At 52.7% G+C, this 24,418-nt stretch overlaps 2 protein-coding genes across 4 annotated transcripts in view; both read left to right on the top strand.

Annotated features, from left to right (window-relative positions):
* MCM2 (minichromosome maintenance complex component 2) overlaps positions 1–6,667 on the top strand; it is a gene marked incomplete at its 5' end in the record, with an annotated part of 14,827 nt that extends 8,160 nt beyond the window's left edge. Inside the window, 8 exons of the mRNA XM_028478800.2 lie at positions 1,299–1,392; positions 2,170–2,420; positions 2,552–2,678; positions 3,166–3,278; positions 4,028–4,273; positions 5,029–5,211; positions 5,336–5,491; positions 5,835–6,667. Of these exons, the coding sequence (XP_028334601.1) occupies positions 1,299–1,392; positions 2,170–2,420; positions 2,552–2,678; positions 3,166–3,278; positions 4,028–4,273; positions 5,029–5,211; positions 5,336–5,491; positions 5,835–5,945 (1,281 nt within the window). The remainder of the gene's footprint in view (positions 1–1,298; positions 1,393–2,169; positions 2,421–2,551; positions 2,679–3,165; positions 3,279–4,027; positions 4,274–5,028; positions 5,212–5,335; positions 5,492–5,834) is intronic.
* A 10,012-nt stretch (positions 6,668–16,679) lies between these two features.
* The window catches only part of PODXL2 (podocalyxin like 2), a 41,173-nt gene continuing 33,434 nt past the window's right edge, over positions 16,680–24,418 (top strand). For all 3 annotated transcript variants that reach the window (XM_055079787.1, XM_024117267.3, XM_055079786.1), the window contains exons 1-2: positions 16,680–16,773; positions 21,812–22,090. In XM_055079787.1, the coding sequence (XP_054935762.1) occupies positions 16,686–16,773; positions 21,812–22,090 (367 nt within the window). In that variant the 5' untranslated portion in view covers positions 16,680–16,685. The remainder of the gene's footprint in view (positions 16,774–21,811; positions 22,091–24,418) is intronic.

Consider the following 24,418-nt stretch of genomic DNA (forward strand, 5'->3'; position numbering starts at 1 on the left):
ACACACACACACACACACCTCTGCTGGCTGTACTGAGTGATCAGGAGCGATCCAGGGAGAGGCTGCATGGGGAGGGGGAGAAGGGACTAGTGAGAGTGAAGCTGGGAGAGACAGGGAGGGCGGGGAAAGGAGGATGGCGGCAGGCGAGACGGGAAATGGCTGAGGCGTGGACCGGGGGTCAGCTACCGAGCCAGGCAGGAAGGGCTGGGGTGAGCTGGGGGCCAGGAGCTGGCTAGGCAGCAGACAGAAAGTTCTACCCTTAGCCTGGCTCCTGACCTGATTGTGTTAAAGCTCTGTGGGCCAAAGAGACTGAAGGGGCTGGGAAAGGGGCGACCAAGGGTCAGGTCATCAGGCCATCTACCTGAGGAGGGGCTGGGCAAGAATTGTCTTTGGCGTGGGGCAGGCATCCCAGAACGAAGGTAAAGCTATTCTAGAGTCTAAACGACTGTCCTGGAGTGAAAAGTGATCTTTGATGGGAAGAACAGATGGGCCCACCTGAGAATCAAAGGGTTCCTGTGTCCCTCAAACTCAGTGTAGCTCAGGGACTTTCCTTGGAATTAAAGGGTTAAAATGAATTCAACTACCATGTATTAAGCATCTGCTGCAGACCAGAACCTAACCAACCTAGGGTGAGGTGTGAAGGACCACCTCTGCCCTGTGATCTCAAATGTCAGAGCTGGAAGGAAACTTGGAGGTCACATTCTTCCAAACACACACCACCCCACCACCACCACCACCACCACCACCCCCACCCCCACCACCACCACCACCACCCCCCCCAGAGAAACCGACGACTTTCCAGGTGAGCTTCTCACCTCCTGGTGGACCCACCTCCCGGCCGCCCCGTGTGCTAAGCTCGGTATCTGCAGTCCTGCGGGCGCCGGGCTTGTGTAGACAACTCCTGTAGTGCTCACAGCCCCCGTGAACTGGGCAGTGTCTTCTCCTTTCCATTCGAGGACACAGGCTCAGGCAGGCCGCCGAGCCTGGGTGGGGCCTTCTGCGTCCATGCTGTCGGAGCCCACCCCCGCCCGTGCGGGCCTGGGTCTCATCTCCTGCTCCTGTTCTGAGTGCGACCTTGGGGCGGTCCTGCAGCAGGGCGAAGTGAAGGGGGTCGGGCCGGTGTCCTGGTCAGCTTTCAGGTTCGGTGACTCGGGAAGAGCCAACCAAGTACAAGGCCCGGAGTTGGGGGTGGGATGGGGGGTGGGTCTCGATGCGGGGTCGGGGGAGTTGCAGCTTGCGTGGGCGCTCCAGGCCGGAGCACGTGGTGACCGTTCCCATCGCCCCTCCCCTCCTCCCAGATCTTTGCCAGCATCGCTCCTTCCATCTACGGGCACGAAGACATCAAGCGAGGCCTGGCTCTGGCTCTGTTTGGAGGGGAGCCCAAAAACCCCGGTGAGCAGGGCAGGGGGGCCACCTTCTTGCAGGGCCTTGGTGGGAGCAGTCCCCGGTGTCCGGGGAGAAGGGTGCGTCCCCGGGTGGCTCATCACGCCAGGGAGGGCGCAGCCCGCGGCCGTGCCGCCGTGCACAGATTTAACTGTAGAAATAATACCCCAACGTGTGTTTGTGTTACACCCTTTCCTTGAGTCGTTAGAGGCCTCAGAGGGGCCGAAGCCCCCGCTGACCTCCCGGTCTCATCGCGGTCCCTCCCTGCAGGTCACCTGGTTGGTGTCGGGGGGACGTGGGCAGAACTTTGTGTGGCTGTTCAGATAGATTACACATGTGCTGATATGGAAAACACGGCACTCCGTGACTTTGGCGTGTTTCCACGTGCAAGTGTAGCGCTCCCTGTCTGTGTGTGAGGGACTGTCCGTGACGTACCCAGCTGCCCCCCGTCAGCATGGCTTTGGCATCGTTTCCTGTGGGCGCACAGAGAACGAGCTCATCCTCCGAAGTTACCGTGTCCTGGTCCACATCGTGCTGTATTCAGCTGTCCTCCTGGCTGGAGAGCGTGTGCACGGCCTCCGGTGTTTACATTACAAACAGCATCTTCATAAGCACCTCCTCGTGCACCATGTTTCTGGGTTCTGTGCTCAGAGTGGGATGGCTGGTCCTGAGCATTACATCCCTTTCTAGAAAGAATACTGCTTTGTTGTTTGCAGTAAGCAGGCTGGGAAATCGGAGATAATCCAGCTGTATCCTGAGCCCCCTCTGCCCCGTTCCTGCCCCCAGGCGGCAAGCACAAGGTGCGAGGTGACATCAATGTGCTCCTGTGTGGAGATCCCGGCACGGCCAAGTCTCAGTTCCTCAAGTACATCGAGAAAGTGTCCAGCAGAGCCATCTTCACCACCGGCCAGGGGGCCTCGGCCGTGGGCCTCACGGCATATGTCCAGCGGCACCCCGTCAGCAGGGAGTGGACCTTGGAGGCTGGGGCCCTGGTCCTGGCGGACCGAGGAGTGTGTCTTATCGATGAATTTGACAAGGTGGGTCCCCGGGCCACAGAGGTGACCTGTGGGCTGAGCCCTCGGTGGGGAGCGCATGTTCGTGGGGAGCGCGGGGGCCTCGTCCGAGAGACCGCGGTCGGGCAAGGATCCCGCGTTTGCCCGCCGTGCAGATGAACGACCAGGACAGGACCAGCATCCACGAGGCCATGGAGCAGCAGAGCATCTCCATCTCCAAGGCCGGCATCGTCACCTCCCTGCAGGCCCGCTGCACCGTCATTGCTGCCGCCAACCCCATAGGTACGTGGGTGCGACGGCAGAGGGAGAGCAGACCCAGGCGCCCCTGCTCTGGGACCCGCGCCGCTGGGTCTGAGGAAGGAACTGGGCAGCAGTAGGTGCTCCTCTCGCCGGCATTTCTTGCTGGGGGTGGGGTGTGAGCACCGGAGACCCCCGGGCTCTCGCTGAGCCGTGTTCTCAGGAGACAGGGGGAGCACCTAGTGCTTAAACAGGGTGGGACTGGTCGTTGGTCTCAGCCAGCAGGTGGTTGGAGAGCCCAGGCGCCCTTGCTGTCTTGTCCCTGGGTTTTCCTCGCGGGAGGCGGCTGAGCGGCCTCAGGCTGTTTGGGGCCCCGTGGGAGAGCCCCACGCGGGCTCGTCTGGGGTGCCTGGAGCAGGCCCTGCGTCCCCCCACCGCTGATGCCCTCCCGTCACTGAAGCCACACGGGTTGGAAAGAGAAGAGGGGCCCCGGGGGCGGGAGCCCTGATGGGGAGCTGCCTTTGGGATGCAGGTGGCCGCTACGACCCCTCGCTCACCTTTTCGGAGAACGTGGACCTCACGGAGCCCATCATTTCCCGCTTCGACGTCCTTTGTGTGGTGAGGGACACCGTGGACCCGGTCCAGGTATGCAGCCCGCGCCCTGGGTGTGCGCGGCGGGTCTGGGGGCCTCGCGTCGGCCCGGGGCTGTGGCTCGCCAGGCTCAGGGAAGGGCTGCCACGCGGACCGTGTCTTTTCCACTTGCTCTCAGTCCAGAGCTGCTTGATTTCTCACCTTCGCCGGCCCCTCCCCGGCCACCCGCCCAGCACCGTCCACACTCTGCCACCAGCTCCCAAGTCTCCTCGCTTCTCGCTGCTGTGAACCTCGTCCCAGCTTCCCTCCTGTGGCCCGATGCACTGCAGCCTTGGTGCTGGGCCCCCGGCTTCCCCTGTCAGAGGCCAGCCGTCTCTGGGGGCACGGGCGGACCCGCCTCTCCTTACAGACCTGCTCTCGACCTCCCATCCCATCTCGCTGGCAGGGGCTCCACCGTCCCCGAGAGGTCTCTCCCCCTGCCCCTTCCTCACCCACACCCCCTCACCCCCTCGGGCTTCACTCGCGCTCTGTTCTCTTCTCCCAGATGTCGTGACTGGGGCTCTGGTGACCTCAGCTGGAGGCTGTCCTCCGGCCTCCATCCCGCCACGTGCTTCTCTTCTTCCTGTAGTCTGAACTCTGTCTGTCTCCTCTGCCCTCACTTGGGCGCGGGGGGGGCGCCCCGGGAGCTCCCGGCCCGTAGCAGGTGGGGGACACGTGTCGTTACAGAGCGTCTTCAGTGAGCTGACCTGCTCCGAGCCGGGCGCCAGGCTCAGCCCGCTCTTGTCCTCTCCGTCTTGTCTCAGGATGAGATGCTGGCCCGTTTCGTGGTCGGCAGCCACATCAGACACCACCCCAGCAACAAGGAGGATGGGGGCGTGGGGGGCGCCCTGGAGCCCCCCATGCCCAACACATATGGCGTGGAGCCCCTGCCGCAGGAGGTCCTGAAGAAGTACATCATCTACGCCAAGGAGAAGGTCCACCCGAAGCTCAACCAGATGGACCAGGACAAGGTGGCCAAGATGTACAGTGACCTGAGGAAGGAATCTATGGTGAGGGCCGGGTGGGGCAGGTAGGGTGGGGCAGAGGGGGACGCACGGCAGAGCCTTATCTGTGTGTTCAGTGGGTCCAGGAGCACTGGAGCAGCAGGAAGGCCTTAAAGACATGATACTTACTCGCCTTAACTGTTTTGTTTAGGCGGAACTTAAACGTACGTGCATTTGTCTGTCTCAGGGTACAGCTGAGGTCTTTGTTCTTGGGCCATTGATTTAGTTACAGTGACTTTGCAAAAATCTCACCCGGCTGAGCTCGTGCCGTTCGCTCGTGGTGGGGAGAGAATTTAAAGGCAGCTTGCAAGCTGGTAGACTGCAGAATTCTTTCAGGTTGCTCCCTCTCACCTACCTAATCACGACAGCCACCCCTCCTTCCCTTTCCCTCCCCGCTAACACCTTTTCACTTAATCAGGTCTTTTCAGAGCATTAGCTTGGGCTTCACAGAAACACAACTTTGTTCTCTCCCTGATGCTGCACTGCTTCATGCGGTCCCTGGTACCTGACAGTAACAAATACAGCCGCCCCCAGGCGTGTAGACTCCGGGTGCCCGGGAGCTGGCAGGAGCACTCGTGCTGGGCTGGCGGTGGCAGCCGCGAGCCTTCGTGCTTTGGGAACCAGTGGAAGCTTGGGCGTGCCTGGCTCCGGTGGGCGCCGCCCTGCAGGGGGGTCAGCTGGGCCTCCCGGCGGCGCCAGCTCTGCCCCTCCGCCACGTGCTGGCTGTCCCGCGGGGAGACCTGACGCGGCCCTCCCTCCAGGCCACGGGCAGCATCCCCATCACGGTGCGTCACATCGAATCCATGATCCGCATGGCTGAGGCCCACGCGCGCATCCACCTGCGGGACTACGTGATGGAGGATGACGTCAACATGGCCATCCGCGTGATGCTCGAGAGCTTCGTGGACACGCAGAAGTTCAGCGTCACGCGCAGCATGCGGAAGGTGGGGGCGGGGCCTGGGCCATGGGGGGCGGGGCCTGGGCCGCAGGAGTCCCACCTGCCTCTGCTGCCAGGAGCAGCTGGCTTGGGGGGGCCCGGCAGGAGGGTCACCTCCGCTCTCGCCGTAGACTTTTGCCCGCTACCTGTCGTTCCGCCGGGACAACAACGAGCTGCTGCTCTTCATCCTGAAGCAGCTGGTGGCTGAGCAGGTGACGTATCAGCGCAACCGCTTCGGGGCCCAGCAGGACACGATTGAGGTGCCCGAGAAGGACTTGGTGGACAAGGTACGGGCATGGCCAGGGGCGGGGCTTGCCCGGGCCATCACAACGCACGTGTCCCGCTATTGTCCCATCACTGTCATCCGTCCCGCTGACGCGCCGGGCCGGGGCAACCACGCACGCAGCTTGTCCGAGTTCACGGCCGTTTTCCGGGCTGCAGTTTTCCGGGCTGCCCCGTATCCCGCTGCAGACCCTCCCTCGGCCTCACAGTGGTTTGCTCTTCCCTGTGACGGGGACAGAGGCCCCGCCTGCCTGCCTCCCCTGGTCCGGCCCTGAACGCGTGCTGGGGCCTCGGGCTCGGGACCTGCCCACGCGTCCGCACGGCTCACTGGACGTCCCCTCTTTTCAGGCTCGTCAGATCAACATCCACAACCTGTCTGCCTTTTATGACAGTGAGCTCTTCAGGATGAACAAGTTCACGCACGACCTGAAACGCAAGATGATCCTTCAGCAGTTCTGAGCGTCCGCGGCGGCTCTGTGGTCCTGGTGGAAGGTCAGACCTGGTCCTGACCTCACCCTGCTTCAGGGACCCAAAACCAAGCTGTGCGGGGCTCCGAGTTGAGGGGCCGGGCTCGCGGTGCCGTGTGGCTCCATCCCATGTCTGGGGTGTTTATTTCCTTGACTCGCTTCCTCTGCTCCCACCTCGGGGCGCTTGGCTTCCCAGAGCTGCGTTTTCAGCCCTCTGACAGCCACCCACCGCCTGCAGGAGGTGCGCCTGCCCTCCTTCTGGGGGTTGAAGTCGAATGTGTTCGGGACCCCTGGGGCTGTTCTCGGGGACTGAGCACGTCAGGGTGTTCCCAGAACTGTTGGCCTCTTGGCGTGAGTTCCGTGTCCCGCTGCTTTTGCTGCCTGTGGTTGAAGAGCAAGTTGTCGGTGTTTGCGGCGTTTTTCTGAATTGTGTTCTGCAGCCTCCTCTAGGCCCCCGTGAGTAGAGGCAGCGTGTGGGTCCTGCACAGATGGGACCCGAGCCTGTCGGCGCAGCCTTGCGTCCTCTGACGGCCCTGCAGCCGCGGCCCCCGCCAGTGGGAGGAGCGGGTGCGGGTCAGATGGTGAGGGTCGTCGGAGCCGGGCCTCCCCCTCACCGTTGCCGTGTGGTCTGTTCTCCTACCTGGCCCTTTCCTCATTCTCTCACTTGTACACCGAGTTCTTGTTTCTGTCGTTTTAGTTCTTAATAAAATGGAGTAACCCTAAACACTGGTCTCAATTCCGTTTTCTTACCGTAACCCAGGCTCTCCTGGACTCGCCTTGAAGGCCCTTCCATCTCTCACCTCTGGTTTCCTGCAGGCGAGGATCAGGCTAGGAGAGCGGCTTTGTTTGTGCGTTCCGGTCTTCCTGGGGAATTCGGTTGGCAGTTGCTGCCTGTGTGGTCTCCTTGGAATCGGGACCTCGGGACAGACTCGTACACCCAGAGGGGCTGGAGGTGACCGGGCTGTGGAGAGAGCGGCCCGGTTCGCCCTAGCACTGCCGCGCTCTGACAGCTCCCCCGGGACGCTGCACGCCTATGGGTCTTCCTGCTGCTTACCTTAGACGGAGCAGAAGTGTCTCCTTGCATCGGATCGTCCCTCTTGTGCGGGTTTTCCCTTCTGGAACCTTTCAAGATGAGGACTCGGGTGAAGGCTCTGCGGACGTCTGATGACAGTATGTCTGATGCCTCACCTCCTCCCCCAAATCCTGGAGAGCCTGCCGTGCGGCTGCCAGGCCTGAGGAGCAAGTCAGACGTGGTCTCTGCCGGGATGGGGCGGATAGACTCCAGTCGGCAGGTAAGGACGAGCCGGGAGGAAGGATCGGTGCTGTGGGCCTGCGTCGGGGGGAGGTGACCCTCTAAAAGGGGCTCCTCACAGGGCGGAGTGGGTACGGCTGAAGCAGAGCGGGCAGGCTGGGCTTGCAGGCTGAAAGGAAAGCTTTTTCTGCACGGACGCAGCACCTCACGTGTGCACTTTCACGCCAACTGATTGTCCGGTTGTCTGCGGTCACAGACTGGGGCGTCAGCTCCGACGCCAACTACAGGAGTCCAAGCAGACCCCACAGGTTTGGCTCAGACACCAGCCACAGCTCACCTGCGCCTCTGTCCAGCTGGGCTGCAAATCAGAGACTCCCACGCCCCCTCTCGGGTTTGGTAACTTGCTGTAACGGCTTCCCAAACCCAGGGCGAGTTTTCTTTCCATTAACCGATTTATTACCAAGGCTGTATTACAGGATGTGGATGAACAACCAGATGAAGAGTCCCAGGCACGGGAGCTTTGGTCCCCATGGAGAGTGGGGTGCGTCACCATCCCAGTGTGGATGTGTCCTTGTCACCAGCCTGCAAGTTCTCTGAACCCCTTCAGTTCAGATTTTTGTGGAGGCTTCATTTCGCCTGCTGGTCGGATCACCGGCATTGGTGATTAGATTGGCTCCTCCTCTAGCCCCTCTCCCCTCCCAAGAGGTCAGGGCCTGGGGCAAGTTCCAGCCCTCTGATCACCTGGTTGGTTCCCCTGGCAACTAGGCCCTGTCCTTAGGGGCTTTCCAAGATTCACCTCCTTAACAAAACTTAGGAGCGGTCAAAAGGGTCTTGTTCAGAATAACGAAGACACTCTTTTCACCTAAATTACTCCAGAGCTGTTTCTGGAGCCGGGGAGAAAACCCAGATCTTACAACCAAAGATGCTTGTATCAGTGTCTCTTATCACTTAGGAAATTACAAAGGTATTTTTGGAGCTCCGGCCAGGAGCTGGGATGAAGACCAGAATATATATTTCTTATTCTGTCACAGTATCACACGGGTCCGGTAAGGCTCTGAGTCTGACTGCCGTACATGGCCCTGAGGCTTGTAAGCAGGAGACGAAGCTGGTCCCACGTGTTTTACGGGGAGGTCCTATCCGGCCACAGGGAACTGTGGAGAGAGAGAGTAATGGAGGGGCTGAATGGGAGCCTGGGGTGTAGCCTAGAGATGGCCGTGGTCTGGACCAGGGGACGGGGACAGTGGACCTATTTTAGGGGTATTTTGCATCTCGTGAATAAGAAGTGGTACCGGGAGAAAAGAAGAAGCCGCGGACGATGACCAGGCTTCTGGCCTGAGAGATAGGCTGACGTCAGGGGAGAACCGGGGAGCTTCATGTAGACGAGTTGGCTGGAAATGCGTTTGACGTCCCAGGAGAAACGGGAACTTCGCAGGCAGGTTTGAGTCTTGGCTGCTGAGTGGAGGTTTGGGCACAAGCTGTAGTGGTCCAACAGGTGTCCCTGTGGGGCTGGGTGTAATCACCCTGCAGAGAGCAGAGAGAAGCGATCGCCGCTGGAAGCTTGGGTGCCCGTCGTGTGAACCAGCAAAGGACACTTAGGAACGGGCAGATGCTGGGGGAAACTAGAGGAGGGATTGTTCTTGAAGCCAGGAAAGGGAAACCTTTCAAGAAGGTCGAGGTCAGCTGGGACCCAGACGGCTTCAGGGTCAGGTGAGACGACAGATCTGTCCCCTGTGCTGTATTTCATCCAACGTCAGATGTCACCTGCTATAAGAATCACCATTATTTTGTATGCTACTGAGGCAAAAATGCTAACATTTAGAAAGGCCGGATGCCGTCAACCGTAGAACGTCCCATTTGAGAGTTGTTGGGAATAATTGTAAATGGGCCCCTTAAGTTGAAATCCGGTATTTGTGGTAACACGGAGGTTGACAGTGACCTTGCCCAGCAGTGTCATTGCAGCGTGAGTAGAATAAAGGGGGTGGGAGTGGGTAAGGAAGCGGAAATTGTACGCCTAGAAACTCTTGAGAAGTCTGGTTCTGACGGGGAGCGGTGAGATGGGGCAGCTGGCAAAGTGTACGGGATCGAGGGAAGGCTTTCCCTTTGGTATATTTTAGGATTGAACAATTAAAAGTTTTGATTCATACAGTAAGTTTATTAATGGATTAATCTGAAGGATAACTGTGACTGAAAAAATAAGATACCAGAAGATGTGATATCATACAGGTAAAAATTTTAAGTATACAGATACTACATACTGCTGCGCGTGCGTTATAAAGACTATAAAATGTATGCTTGTGGACTCGTGTTATTTTAAGTAACAGGTTTATTGAGATATGGTTAAATGACATGATTTAAAATGTATGGCTCAGTGGTTTTAGCACGTCATCAAAATCAGTTTGGGGACATTTTTGTGATCTCCCGGCCAAACCCATAGCCGTTAACGTTCACTCCCCTTCCCTCCTCTTCCCCCACCCCTACCACAGCCCTAGAAAACCACAAAATGTACTTTCTGTCTCTGTAGATTTGCCTCTTCTGGACATTTCATACACATGGAATCATACAATATACGGTGTTTCGCAATGGGCTTCTTAGCCTAATGTTTCTAAGGTTCATCCCTGTTGTAGCATGTGTCAGTGCTTCACTTCTTTTTATTACTGAGTAACACTCCATTTTAGGGATATGTCACGTTTCATTTATACACTCATCAGTTGATGAGCACTTGACTGTTGTGAATGATGCTGCTATGAACATCCCTGTAACACCTTTCCGTGTGGACATGTGTTCTCTCTCCTCTTGGGTGTGTTCCCGGGAGTGGAATTGCTGGGTCATACGGCAGCCCTGTGTTTCGCCGTGGAGGAACCGCCACACTGTTTTCCAGAGCAGCTGCACCATTTTGCTTTCCCAGCATCAGTGCCTGAGGGTTCTGATTTCTCCACGTTCTGTATGACGCATCGTCTTTTTGATTTTAGCCATCTTTAGTGCCTGCGAAGTGGTTTCTTACTTTGATTTTGATTTGCATCTCCCTGGTGGCTAATGAGGTTAAGCGTCTTTTCGTGTGCTTACTGGCCATTTGTATATCTTCTTTGCAGAAATGTCTATTCAGATTTTTGCCCATTGTTTTTAATTGGGTTGTCTTTTTATTATTGTTATGAGTTATTTATGTAGTCTAGACACAAGTCCTTTATCAGATTTATGGTTTCCAAGTATTTTTTTTCCCGTGCTGTGGGTTGTCTTCACTTCCTTGATGGTGTCCTTTGAAGCACAATTTTTTTTCATTTTTAAAAAAAGTTAATTAATGTATTTATTTTGGGCTGCATCGGGTCTCTGTTGCTGCGCGCGGGCTTTCTCTCGTTGTGTCCAGCGGGGGCTACTCTTCATTGTGCACGGACTTCTCATTGCGGTGGCTTCTCTTGTTGTGGAGCACGGGCTCTAGGCGCACAGGCTTCAGTAGTTGTGGCACGCAGGCTCAGTAGTTTTGGCCCATGGGCTCTAGAGCACAGGCTCAGTAGTTGTGGCACACGGGCTTAGTTGCTCCACGGCATGTGGGATCTTCCCGGACCACGGCTCGAAGCCGTGTCCCCTGCATTAGCAGGCGGATTCTTAACCACTGCGCCCCCAAGCTCCTATTTATATATCTTTTATGGCTTATGCTTTTGGTGTAATTTCAGAAACCATGGCATAATCCAGGGTCATGAAGATATACCCCTATATTTTCTTCAAGTAGTTTTATAGTTTTATCTCTTACCTTTAAGTCTTTGATCCGTTTGGAGTAAATTTTGTATGTGGTGTGACATAGCGGGTGTAACTTTCTACGTGTGGATGTACAGCTGTCCCAGCACCATTTGTTGAAGAGTCTATTCTTTCTCTATTGGTTGCCTTGGCAATCATATGACCATAACTGTGAGGGTTTATTTCTGAACTCTCAATTTTATTCCAAGGATATGCTTATCTTTGTGCTGGTGCCAACTTTGTTTTTCTTTCTAAGATTGTTTCAGTTATTCTGGACCCTTGGAATTTACATATGAATTTTGGAATCAGCTTATCAATTTCTGCAAAGAAGCCGTGAGGAATTTTGATGAGGATTGCATTGAGTCTGTAGATCACTTGGGGATTACGATTTTAACAATTTCATTTTTTCTCATGCATGAAATGGAATGTCCATCCACTTACACAGGTTTTCTTTAACATCTTTCAGCAGTGTTTGTAGTTTCGTATTTATTTTTTTAGATTTAATCCTAAGTTGTAAATGGAATTTTCTTACTCTGTTGCAGTCTGTATGTTTCCTATTTCTGCTATAGCAAATTACTATAAATTCAGTGGCTTAAAATAACACAAGTTTATTATCTTACAGTTTTGGAGTTCAGAAGTCTGAAATAGGTCTCACTGAGATAAAATCAAGGTGTCAGCAGGGTTCTGGGTGAAAATTCCTTTACTTGCCTTTTCCAGCTTCTAGAGGATCCCTGCGTTCCTTGGCCAGAAATTGCATCATGCTGAGCTCGGCTTTTGTTGTCCCGTTTTTCCTTGACTCTGACTCTCCTTCCTCCCTCTTTCCATTGTTAAGAACCCTCGTGATTACACTGGGCCCACCTAGATAATCCAGGATCGTCTCCCGTCCCATATCCTTAACTTAATCACATCTGCAAAGTCCCCTTTTCCACGTGAGGTAATGTATTCACAGGTTCTAGAGATTAGGGACATCTTTGGGCAGCCATGATTCTGCTTACCACACAGTGTATAGAAATACATTTGATTTTCGTATATTGATCTTATATCCTGCTACCTTGCTGAGCTCATTTATTAGTTCCAATAGTTTTTTTAGTGGATGAAAACCTAGGATCGTCTACGTACAAGATTATGTCATCTGTGAAAGAGGGTAGTTTTACTTCTTCCTTTCCATTCTGGATGCCTTTTATTTCATTTTCTTGCCTACTTGTCTGGCTGGAACCTCAGTACAACATGGAATAGAAGTGGCGAGACTTGACAGCCTTGTCTTGTTCCTGGTCTTGGGGGAAAGCTTTGTCTTTCACCATTAAGCATGATGTTAGCAGTGGGGTAGCATGCCCTTTATCAGGTTGAGGAAGAATCCCTTCTACTCCTAGTTTCTAGAGTGTTTTTGTCATGAAAGGGTGTTGAATTGTGTCAAATGCGTTTTTTCCATCTATTGAGATGATCATGTGGGGTTTGGCCTTTATTCTATTGATAGGGTGAATTGGTTTTCAGATGTTAAATTTTAACCTTGCATTCCTGAGGTAAATCTCATTGGCCATGGTATAAAACTCTTTATATGTTGCTGGATTTGGTTTGTTAATACTTTGTAGAGTATTTTTGTATCCATGTTCATAAGAGATATTGGTCTGTGATTTTTTTCCTTGTAACGTCTATGTCTGGTTTTGGTATCAGGGTAATACTGGCCTCATAGAATGAGTTTGGAAGTGTTCCCTGCACTTCTAATTTTTGGAAGAGTTTATGAAGAATTGGTATTAATTTTTCTTTTAATGTCTGGTGTTCATTTTTGTATGGTTGTATATCTCATTTCCCTTATGCCTTTTGTGTTTGGTTAATAAATGACCTATATTACTTCTCAATATTTAAAGCAACTTTTTAAATGATTAGATTTAGTACTTCAGTCTAATGGGTATGATGTATGATGTGAAATACGGATCTAACGTTATATTTTCAGATTAATTGACATAACACTATTGAGTGAATATCTGTTCTGCACTATGTTGAAAAGCTTTCTCTGTAAAACATTTTCATGTGTACAGCGGTCTGTTTCTGACCTCTCTGTTTCATTTCATTGTTTATGCATCTATTCCAGATTCAGTACCACAATATTTTAATTTCTATATGTGTTTGGATCAAAATTTCGGTTACTCTTGAGTATTTTCTCTTCAAGATGAATTTTTTTAAATAAATTTATTATATTTATATTTGGCTGCGTTGGGTCTTCGTTGCGGTGCGCAGGCTTCTCATTGCGGTGGCTTCTCTTGTTGCGGAGCGTGGGCTCTAGGCACGCGGGCTTCAGTAGTTATGGCACGAGGGCTCAGTAGTTGTGGAGCACTGGCTTAGTTGCCTCGCGGCATGTGGGATCTTCCTGGACCAGGGCTCACACCCACGTGTCCTGCGTCGGCAGGCCGATTCTTAACCACTGCACCACCAGGGAAGCCCTCAGGGTGAATTTTTAAATCAGCTTGTCAAATTCCACAAAACATTCTACGGGGGGGGGGGGGTTCTATTGGCATTCCATTGCATTTGTTGATTACTCTGGGGAAGAATTGACATCTTTACAACATTGAATCTTCCCATTCAGGGACAAGATACATTTCCCCCTTTGTTCTGGTGTTATATGAAGCTTTAGCATTTTCTTCATTTAGACTTTATACCTCTATTTGGTTTATTCTTGGCTTTCAATAGTGGTTGTGGCTGAGATCTTTTTTCCTACTATATTTTCTAATTGGTTATTGATGATATATTAAAAATTTACTGATTTCTATGTTATTTTATATCCAGAAATCTTCCTCAGATCTTATTAGTTTTCAATTAGCCTGTCAGTTGATGGTCTTGAATTTTCTAGGTATGCAAATAATTAGTTTTACCAAATTTTCTCCCAAATTTTTATCTCATTCTTCTATCAAGCCTATTGCATTGTTTGTTACAGAATATTCAATATTTGTGGTGGTAATGATAGTCCTTTTCTTGTTCCTCACTTAAATGAGAATGCTTCTAATGGTCCTTCACTAAGTATGATGATTGTTGTACGTTTTTAGGAGATACTCTTTATTGAATTAAGGAAGTTTTCCTTCTCCTCTATTTCTTGTTTGCTTCTAAAGTTTTTGTTTGTCCCTTTTATCAGGAGTAGAGGCTGTTTCATTGCATGCCAGTGGTGGGGGGGGGGCATCTCCAGAGATTATTTATTTATTGGCGTTGCTGCGAGGCATGTGGGATCTAGTTCCCTGACCAGGGATCGAACCCGTGCTCTGTGCAGTGGAAGTTTGGAGTCCTAACCAATGGAACTCCAGGGAATTCCCTTCTGAGATTTTAAAAAAACGGATCCTCTTAATGCTGAGAAATGAGTGAGTAGCTTTTTCTTTTTTTTTTTATTGGAGTATAATTGCTTTACAATATTGTGTTAGCTTATACTGTACAGCAAAGTGAATCAGCTATACGCATACATATATCCCCTCTTTTTTGGATTTCCTTCTCATTTAGGTCACCACAGAGCACTGAGTAGAATTCCCTGTTCTATACAGTAGGTTCTCATTACTTATCTATTTTATACATACTGTCAATAGTGTATATATGTCAATTCCAATCTCCCAATTCATCCGTCCCCCCCATTCCCACACCCCGCTTTCCCCCTTAGTATCCATACGTTTCTTCTCTACGTCTGTGTCTCCATTTCTGCTTTGTATATAAGGTGGTCTATACCAATTTTTTCAGATTTCACATATATACGTTAATATACTGTATTTGTTTTTCTTTTTCTGACTTATTCCACTCTGTATGATAGTCTCTGTGTCCATCCATGTTTCTACAAATGACCCAATTTCATTTCTTTTTATGGCTGACTAATATTCCATTGTATATATGTACCACATCATCTTTATCCATTCGTCTGTCGATGGGCATTTAGGTTGCTACCATGTCCTGGCTATTGTAAATAGTGCTGCAGTGAACATTCGGGTGCATGTGTCTTTTTGAATTATGGTTTTCTCAGGGTATATGCCCAGTAGTGGGATTGCTGGGTCATATGGTAATTCTGTTTTTAGTTTTTTAAGGAATCTTATGTTCTCCATAGTGGCTGTATCAGTGTGCATTCCCAGCAACAATGCATGAGGGTTCCCTTCTCTCCACACCCTCTCCAGCATTTATTGTTTGTAGATTTTTTTGATGGTGGCTAGGGTATATGCCCAGTAGTGGGATTGCTGGGTCATATGGTAATTCTGTTTTTAGTTTTTTAAGGAATCTTATGTTCTCCATAGTGGCTGTATCAGTGTGCATTCCCAGCAACAATGCATGAGGGTTCCCTTCTCTCCACACCCTCTCCAGCATTTATTGTTTGTAGATTTTTTTGATGATGGCTATTCTGACCCGTGTGAGGTGATACCTCATTGTAGTTTTGATTTGCATTTCTCTGATAATTAGTGATGCTGAGCATCTTTTCATGTGTTTGTTGGCCACCTGTATGTCTTCTTTGGAGAAACGTCTGTTTAGGTTAGGGTTCTAACACCCAACCAATCTTGCATCCCTAGGGTAAGCCCCACTTAATCATGACATATTAACATATTTAATACATTGCAGCAATCACCTTGCTCATATTTTTTTGTGAAAGTTGCATCTGTGTTTAGTAAGATTGGCTTAGGGTTTTTTTTTCTATTTGTGTTATTCCAACTTCATAAAGTGAATTGGGAAGCTTTCTAACTTTGTTCAGGAGGAGTTTATTTGTTGAAGGTTTGACAGAATGCACTCACTGCAAAGAAGCGATATGTCTTTTTTAAGAGGAGATTTTTAAAATTATCTTTTTATCTTTCCCCATTGTTGGTTGTTTAGCTTTTCTACTGCTTGAATCAGTAATTTGTGTTTTCCTTAAAAGTATCCATTTCAATTAGATTTTAAATTTTGTATTGATATGCGTCGTTTTGCTTATAATTTTAAAATCATCTTTATTTGTAGTTTTTTTGTAGTTTTGTTCCCTTTTTCATTCCAAATGGTATTCACTTATGTCCTTTTCTGGATGCTAAAGATTTGTGTGCTCTATTCATCTTTCTCAGGCTTTTAGCAGTCAGTTCTACTGGGTTTTTGTTATTTCAACGATAGAAACTTAATGATTCCTCTGTGTAGGTGTGTGTTAAAGCCTCTTCAGTTGAATACTTAATTCGCTTACTTTTACTGTCTGTCTCCGAATAAATGTGTTGGTGGCTATAAACTCCCCTCTGTGAACTGTTGGCTGCACCCCACGGATTTTGATACGCAACGTTCTCAATGTCGTTAATTTATAAACAAAGTAACATTTATCTTGTGATTTACCCCTCAACCCTAGAGTTATTTAGAAAGGTATGCGTTTCTGGCTGTGGTTAATGAGCCCTGCATCCACCGGCGCGGCCTAGGGACTAACCCCTCATGGAAGTTGAGGACCCGCGCTGCGATGGGGCCGGGGGCGCACAGGTGGGCGACCGCTTCCGCGCCGGGTTCGCGCATAGTCTCGCGAGCGCGGCCTTCAGCGCCGGGACCACGCCCCTCCGCGATCCGGGCGCCAGGTGGACGCGGGCCTGAGAGGCGCGAGGTCTGAGGTGCGAGGCGCGAGGCGCCGGCGACGCGGCCCCGCCCCCGGCCTCCGCGGCGCTGATTGGCCGGTGCCGGGCGGAGGGGCGGGGCGACTGACGGCCGCGCAGACCAATGGGCTTGCGCGCGCCGCCGCCGCCGCCGCCGCCCGCGCGGCCCTGAGGAGCCCAGGCGGCTGCGGGGCGGCGACGCGGCACCATGGGCCGGCTGCTGAGGGCCCCGGGGCAGACGCCGCTGCTGCCGCTGCCGCCGGCGCCGCTTCTGCTGCTTCTGCTGCTGGCCGGAGGTGAGCGGGCGGCGGCGGGCACGCGCTGGGCAGCACCGCGCCAACAAAGGGCCGCGCGGTCTCGGCGGGCGGCGGGGCGGGGCGGCCGCCCGCGCTCCGAGCGCTGCCGACGGCGCGGGGCGGGGGCCCGCGGTGCATGTCTGGGTGACAGACGGGCGCGGGGGGCGAGCGCGGTGCCGGCACGTGCGCCGAGGTTACGGCAGGTGTGAAGCCACGGGGGGGAGGGACGCGGGGGGACAGGCCACGGCCACGGAGCGGCGTGTGCGGGGCGGGTCGCACGAGGACGTGTCTTGGCAGCGCGGCGAGCCCTCCGGGGCGGGGGGAGCGTTGGGGGGATGTGCCCGCGCGCATGTGTGTGCACGTGTGTGCACGCGCGTACGGTCCCGCCCGCCCGCCGGGTGCCTGCATTGGCTTCCTTCCAGCGGACTCGGCCCGCGGCGCTCCCGGCGCAGTCAGCCCGCGGGCGCGTGGTTCACACGTGTGTGTGTGTGTGTGTGTGTGTGTGTGTGTGTGCGCGCGCGCGCGGGCGCGTGGTTCACACGTGTGTTTGTGTGTGTGTGTTTGGGTCCCGGCCGGGGGTGGGGGGGGGTCTCTGCATGATGGTGACAGCAGAGCGGCCACTCCCCTGGGCCGTGGTGCAAAATCCCGGAGAAGGGCCACTGCCCCTGAGCGCGTCCCTGCGCTCAGCTCAGCGAGGGGACGCCTTCTGCACCAAAAGCCCAGGATGAGTAAGGACCCAGGTGGTGTGCATGAGAAACGGCATCCGTGTTTGTCTCAGACGCTGCCCCACCTCTGTCCTTGCATACCTTAAGTCCTCTTTGGAAGAAGGTGAGGCTCACCAAATAAGTACTGCTTGTCCACTCTTTCTCTGTGTGGCAGCCACCCCAGAACTGGCCAGCGAAGTGAGTCAGGACCATGCCCAGCTGTTACGGTGCCTCTTCCTGGCTAGCCACGGATCACCGTGGGCAGCTTGGCTCCGTCTACCCTCTCTCCCGCCTCCACCCCCGGGGCGCGCTCTCCATGTGCATGTTATCACCCCTGTGCTTGGGTGGCATGTGTCCAGCAGCGTGTCTCCCTTGCACACCATAGTGTGGGCACCCTGCAAGGACACACAGACACACAAGCAAGTGTGTGTGGTAGGGTGGTGGTGCTGGACCATTTCTGTTCTAGCTGCCACTCCAGGGTGCGGGCTACGTGACAGATGCTGACGGGCAGCCCCCAAATGGGTGTCTGCCGAGGGCTTAGGGATCCCTGGCCTTCAGAGCTGCTGATTAGGGGAAGGGAGGGGTGGGCTGATGGTGGAAATCAGAGAAGAGTGTTGGGGTCAGGAGCGGATTGCAGGGCAGAGAAAACATGGAGATGATTGAGAGGCCTTGTTTTCCCCACCCTCTTAAGGTATAAGCCTGCTTCGTTCGCCTGATTCTGAGTTCGTTTGGGTCAGATTTTCAGTTCTTTGAGTCTGATCCCCGAATCCTTTTCATGTGCCTTCTTTTTCTCTCCTTTCCACTGGGAGTGATGGAAGTAACAGAAAATTATAGGTGCAAGAGGAAAAAAAAAAAAAATCACAAGGAGTGTAATTCTGAAAGTTAAAATCAGGTGGGGGTCTCAAGGTAGATTAGTCATTAAATGCAAAAGCAATTATGCACGGAATGGTTAGGTCTCAGCTGCTGTTTTGGTGGGCAAGCTTGAAAATAAGTAATTTCTCGTAATTTCCTAAATAATTGCCCACTGCAAAAGCTTTTGAAAATATCAAGGTCTATATAAAAGAAAAATAATCATCAGAGGGAAAAGTAACTTCAAGAAGATGGAAATGTTTATCGCAGAAAGGATGAAAAACCAGATTCCTCTTTTTCACACACAGCTTTTCAGCACAATTATCAGAACCTCTCTTAATTCCTATCAGACTGTTGGGGAAGATAGACAAGGACAGACTGTGACAGGTGGAGGAGAGAGGTTGAGAGAATGGGGACCCTGCCTAAGGCATGCAAATGGTCGGGAGTAGACCCAGCGAATTCATCGGACCACAGTGCTCTGCGCAGAGAGCTTCACCGACTACAAAGTAGTTTATCCCCAGAGGCGGGAAATTAACAGGACTGCTGGTTAGGCTTCCCCTGAGAGGGCACATGCAGGTTCCTTGCGGTCCGGGCTGGTCTGGTCAGCAGGACCGAGGCCCACTTGGCTGCGACTCCTCTCCCATCACACCTCGGTTCAGCTCGCAGAGACACCTGTCGGGTTTTGACGAGGCAAAGTGTGTTTGGTCCTCCAGCGGTTTTCTGGAGGGTAAACTTCCAAGAATTCTTAAAGTCAGTTGTGCTTTTCTAACACGGCTGAAGTAATGTCTTTCCCAGTAGGTGGATAACGATCTTCACCTCTTGGCTGTCTCAAAGACGGCTGCTCTGGTGCCCTGGGAACCTGTACAGTTTTTGTTATTTAATTATTTCTCATCAACTGAGTTTTTTCTTCCTGGACTGCGTGAGTTTTTCCAGATTACTGTCTTGTAGAATTTGGTTCCCCCAACCCTGAGGATACCAAGTCTGAAAGTAGACCTGTTGTATCAGCTGGTATTTTATATAAAACTTGCATTACATTTTCCAAACAGTGGTTATTTCCCCGAGGGCAGAGGCTGTCTTGTGTTCATTTCTGTGTCTCCAGAGAGGGCCTGGCACAGTACGTGGCACAGAATAGGAACTCGGGGGACCGCATTCCTCTGAGCAGTGAAAGTCTAACGCAGATGTCAGCTCCACTGAGATACTGCCGCCTACCTGAGACCACAGTAGACCCTAATTGGCATCACATCTGATTGGCAATATTATATGATGCTGACTAACTTTTTAAAAATTAGAAAATAGCTCTTAACCTGAGTACCGTTGATCGACGAACTATTTCCACACATAGGGTCTGTGCGGAAATAGAAATAAAGGGGCTTCTTTGTGAAATATAGGGGGCCACTTTACCAACTTGAGGTCTTTCAGGAGAGAAGCCACCCTATGGTTTGGGTTTCTCGTGGGAACCCTGAGCAGAGTGCTGGGAGGAGAGGGTGTCTTCAGGCTTCAGGTCTGGCCTCTCTCCTTGTGAGGCATCCGTGCCGTCCTGGGTACTCTCTTCCTTGCATATCCTTTGGAAGAAGGGCACATAAAGAGTAGTTTTCTGGTCTTTCTTTACGGAGCATCTGCAGGACCTTTTTGTGAGGAGAAACCAGCTAATTACAGTGCTTCTGTTGGCTGGTTGTTTGACCTTAGTCTCACGAGGCCTCAGTTATCTCATCTGTAAAAGAAAAGGGTGTTGATTTATTCGCTCTCAAACATGTCTTCAGCTCCTGTGACATTTCAGAGACCGTCGAGGCCCCAGCAGGACAAAGGTGAAGCCGACACAGGAAGCTCGACTCCGTGCTCACTGCTGAGTGAGGGAGGCTGTAAGGTGGTCTGTGACAGTTCAGTGAGGAAGGTGCTGTGATGTGTCCAGAGGCGATGGTAGTGGTGGGTGCCCAGCTGAGACCATGGGGGCCGGGGCGGCTGCTCTGAGCTGAGGATGGAAGCAGGAATAGGAGTCAGGCAGGTGGGTGCAGGTGACCTTACGCGTCACCAGCTTCTTGTTAAAGGCTGTTTGAGACTCTGATGCCGTCTATGTTTCTTCCCGTTAGTCTTAGTTTTTTCCTTGAAGTCACATAAAATAACTGATCTTTATTATTCACATCAACCTTTTGTTTTAATGCATTTGAAGATATCATTGTCGTTCTTAAACATTCTCTTCCTGGCCAAGAATGTCCCGGTTCTCTGTCCTTCGTGATACTTAGGATTGTAGACTGTACTGTGCTTTATGCAGTGCAGTTTATACGCTGCATGGAGCTGACCACTGGGTGACCGTTGGGTGGCCTTCGCGGGCTGGAGGAATTCTTGTCTTGCTCTACAGATAAGGAGACCAGGGTGCCGGTGGGGCAGACGCTGTCCTGGAGTCATTCAGCCGGGAAGCCGGGGCGCTTTCCTGCGCCACGCGCTCTTGCTGTGTCTGATCTCAAGACCTGTTTAATCCTCTTCAGCACACTTGTTATTTTGTTACGCCCCTTTCCCTGTACCCCGGACTGCTTTCCTTACGAGATGCTGTATTCGTGGTCCTGTGTTGTCCAGCTGTTGCGTAGCGTACGAAGGCTCCGTCCCCCCACCCCGGACACGTTCTCTGTTTTTGATAGAATTCATTTCTGAGTCTGAAAAGCCCTTGTCTTCCTTAGCAGCCACTCATTGTGCGGGCACCTGCCAAGCTTAGGGTTTACTACTTCGTAAGGTGCTTATAAGGATTAAAATTCAGAGAACACTTACAAAGCATTTAGCACGTGGCACCAAGAGTGCCACAGCTCCTAGGCTCGTAGGCTCTTTAGTTGTGGCTCGAGGGCTCCTTAGTCGTGGCTCACCTGCTCCTTAGTTGCAGTACATGGGCTCCTTAGTTGTGGCATATGAACTCTTAGTCGTGGCATGCATGTGGGGTCTAGTCCCATGGGCTCCTTAGTCGTGGCATATGAACTCTTAGTTGTGGCATGCAGGTGGGATCTAGTTCCCTGGCCAGGGATTGAACCCAGGCCCCCTGCTTTGGGAACGCGGAGTCTTAACCACCGCGCCACCAGGAAGTCCCTCGCATGGTCTTAAAGACTGTGTGTTGCCGAGACACAGATCACATTCTTAATGCGGTTTTGGAAAACGTTCAGCCTAGGATAGGAGCCTGCGGAACAGTGTGCCACAAGGTCCAGGGAAGCAGGGCCCCCTTTCCCCTGCCCTCCACAGCGTGGTGGAGAGTGGGTACTCGGCAAATGTTTCCTCCCTCTCTCCCGCCCATCTCCCTGTCTCCCCTTTGCCCCTGCTACAGGGAAGGAAGGCTAAGCAGTTTGGCCTTTTGGAGATGAGTGCAACATCTCAGCATCCCCTCGCAGCCCCCTGGCCTCAGGAGTGTCCCTGAAGCCCCACCCTCACCCCGGGCTCTTGGCTGTTGGAGGTGTGTCTCACCCCTGTGCCGCTCTTCCTTCTTAACCACCGCTTTCATGTCTGTGCAGGAGCATCCCTGGCCACGTGTGCAGCCGGGTCTGAGGAGCCTGGCCCGGAGGGCCTCCCCTCCACCTCCCTGCTGGACCTCCTGCTGCCCACTGGCCTGGAGCCGCTGGACTCAGAGGAGCCCAGTGAGGCCATGGGACTGGGGGCTGGCCTGGGAGCCCCTGGCTCTGGCTTCGCCAGCGAAGAGAGCGAAGAGTCCCGCATCCTGCAGCCGCCGCAGTACTTCTGGGAAGAGGAGGAGGTGCTGAACGACTCTAGCCTGGACCTGGGACCCACTGCAGGTAGCGCTCTCCCCCGAGAGGTGTGCTGCTTACGGCCGCCGGGAGGCCTGGCACAGTGCCCAACAGCCCTTTCCTCGGCCGGGTCGTCTCCTCTCCGTCCTGGCCCGCTCTCACCCGCTGCTGGCCACCTGCACCTCGGAGCCGGTCTCTGGGCTCAGAGGGTCCTACTGGCCCAGGAGGCCCTTTTCGCTCTTGTAGTATTTACTTCTGTGCTCATATAATTCGGCGCAATGCTCGCAGGCTGTGAGATAACGAACGTTATCCCTGTCTTAAACGTGAGAAAACCGAGGCTGGGAGGGGTGAAAGCACACCTGAAGTCATACAGCTGTCGGGATGATCAGTCCCGATTTAAGCCTAGGTCCGTCCAAGGTCTCGGGTTTTGTTTGTTTTTTCCCTCTTCTGTGCTGTACTGTCTCCGTTTAAGCTTCCCGGAGGTCAGCAGATCCCATGTCCCTCCTTGGGTCTCAGAGCCCCACAAGGCATTCTAGGTGCCCTTGCCCTTACCTCGGCCCTGCACCAGAGCTGGGGTCTGGCTCACAGAGCAAGCCCGAGGCCTGGAGCCAGCCGCGCACGCAGCTGTGGGCTGACTGCAGGTGCAGCAGAGCGTGCTCGCCGTGCTTCCAGCTACGGCAGCTGTGCGAATGTTCTTGGCCGGCAGGAGCCCGTCTTTAAGCCCTGGACTGTCAAACTGTGTGTGCACGTGCATGGGGGTGGGGTGTTCCAGAATTTAGCACTGACTTTCCTTGTTTAAACATACGGTATTTTGGATTTATGTTCTGTAATTACGAAAATAATACGTGAAGACTGTAGAAAATATGACAAATACAAAAACAGCACAAGGAAGAAAATCCACCCATGACGTCACAACTGAAAGATAATTAGTGCTAGTAGTTTGGGGTACATCCCTCCAGTTTCTCTTATATGCAAATTGGAATCATTTGTTCCACTTAAAATATTTCTTAAATTTATTTTCACATTATTAACTATTCTTTTATAACTTGGTTTTCAATGACTACATAGTGTTTCTTCGTGTGGATCATGACCCTCAGTATGAAACGGTTCCCTGTTATTGAATATTTAGTTTGTTTCCAGTTTTAATGATGCTACAAATATCCCTGTATATTTTTGCACTTCTCTGATTGTTCCTTAGGATAAATCTCTAGAGTAAAATTGCTAGGTCTAAAGATGTATCAGTGAGCATCCCACCCAGAAACAGAAGACCCAATCAAACTAAGGTAATCCAAGGAGGCTGTGGTTTGTTTTTTTGTATGGTTTTTGACAGATCCTCCTCAGGTTTATTTGTACAAATAGCACAGGAGGACACCAGCCCCCTGCAGACAGCAGCCCACAGGTCACACCAGTCCTTCTGTCCTCACATTGGCAGATAAAGGCCTCCACTCGGTAGCCTTTGTGGGGGCCTGGGCACCCTTGGGAGCCGGAGCTGAAGCCGCAGCTGCACCTGCCGCTGCAGCCTTGGCCCGGGACTTTGGCCAGCAGAGCCTGAGACCCTTGGCGATGTGGGCACGAGCATGTTGCCCGAGCTTGGGGTGAGCAGCGTAGGTAAGTTGACTGAGCTTGTGGGCGCGGCCCTTTGGGATCTTGGGCTTGACCTCCTTGGGCTTTATGAGAGCCTTGATAGCCTCAGCAGTGCACTCGTGGCCTTGGCGTTGTTGGCCTGCATCTTCTTCTGGCCCTTCTTGTTGCGCTTCTGGGCAAAGTGTGTGTTCCTCAGGAACTTGGGGTCCACCCCCTTAAGAGATGCGTATCGTTGTGATTGGGGTTTCTCGATGCCGTTTCTGTGGCATTTTGGGGACTGGTTGTGCGCGGCGTGGTTCTTGGGCTTGGCCGTGTTTGCACCGGGGCCCGCGGATCCCGAAGCGCCTGGGGCCAGAAGAGACCAAGGAGGTTTATTTATAGACCAGTGGACATACCAGGGGATGGCAAACCCAGAGGAGTTCAGGGCTGCCAGCAGAGGAGCGCTCAGTGCCCCACACCCAAGGGACAAAGAAAGGGACAGATGACAGGAGCCTGCGAGGACAAGAGGGGTGGGGAGCAGCGGTCCTGACACGAGCAGTGAGGCGACGGGGAAGAAAGCGGAAGATAGATGCCTGGCCTCTGGCTCCTCCCGTCTCCTGCCACGGGCCCCGTTGCTCTCCTTCCCCTGCCTCTGTGGAGGAGTCCAGTCAGGAAGCAGGGATGTGGCCCGGTTCATGTGATTCACTGGATCGGTCCCCGGGCAGAGGGTGGGGTGGAGAAGGGTGGGGAGTGCACCTGGGAGTGGGGTGTATCTGACACACAGGATGGGAATCTTTGCACAGGCTCTTGTTC

This window comes from Physeter macrocephalus, chromosome 18 (genome assembly GCF_002837175.3).
Source record: "Physeter macrocephalus isolate SW-GA chromosome 18, ASM283717v5, whole genome shotgun sequence".
NCBI classification, from domain to species: Eukaryota; Metazoa; Chordata; class Mammalia; order Artiodactyla; family Physeteridae; genus Physeter; species Physeter macrocephalus.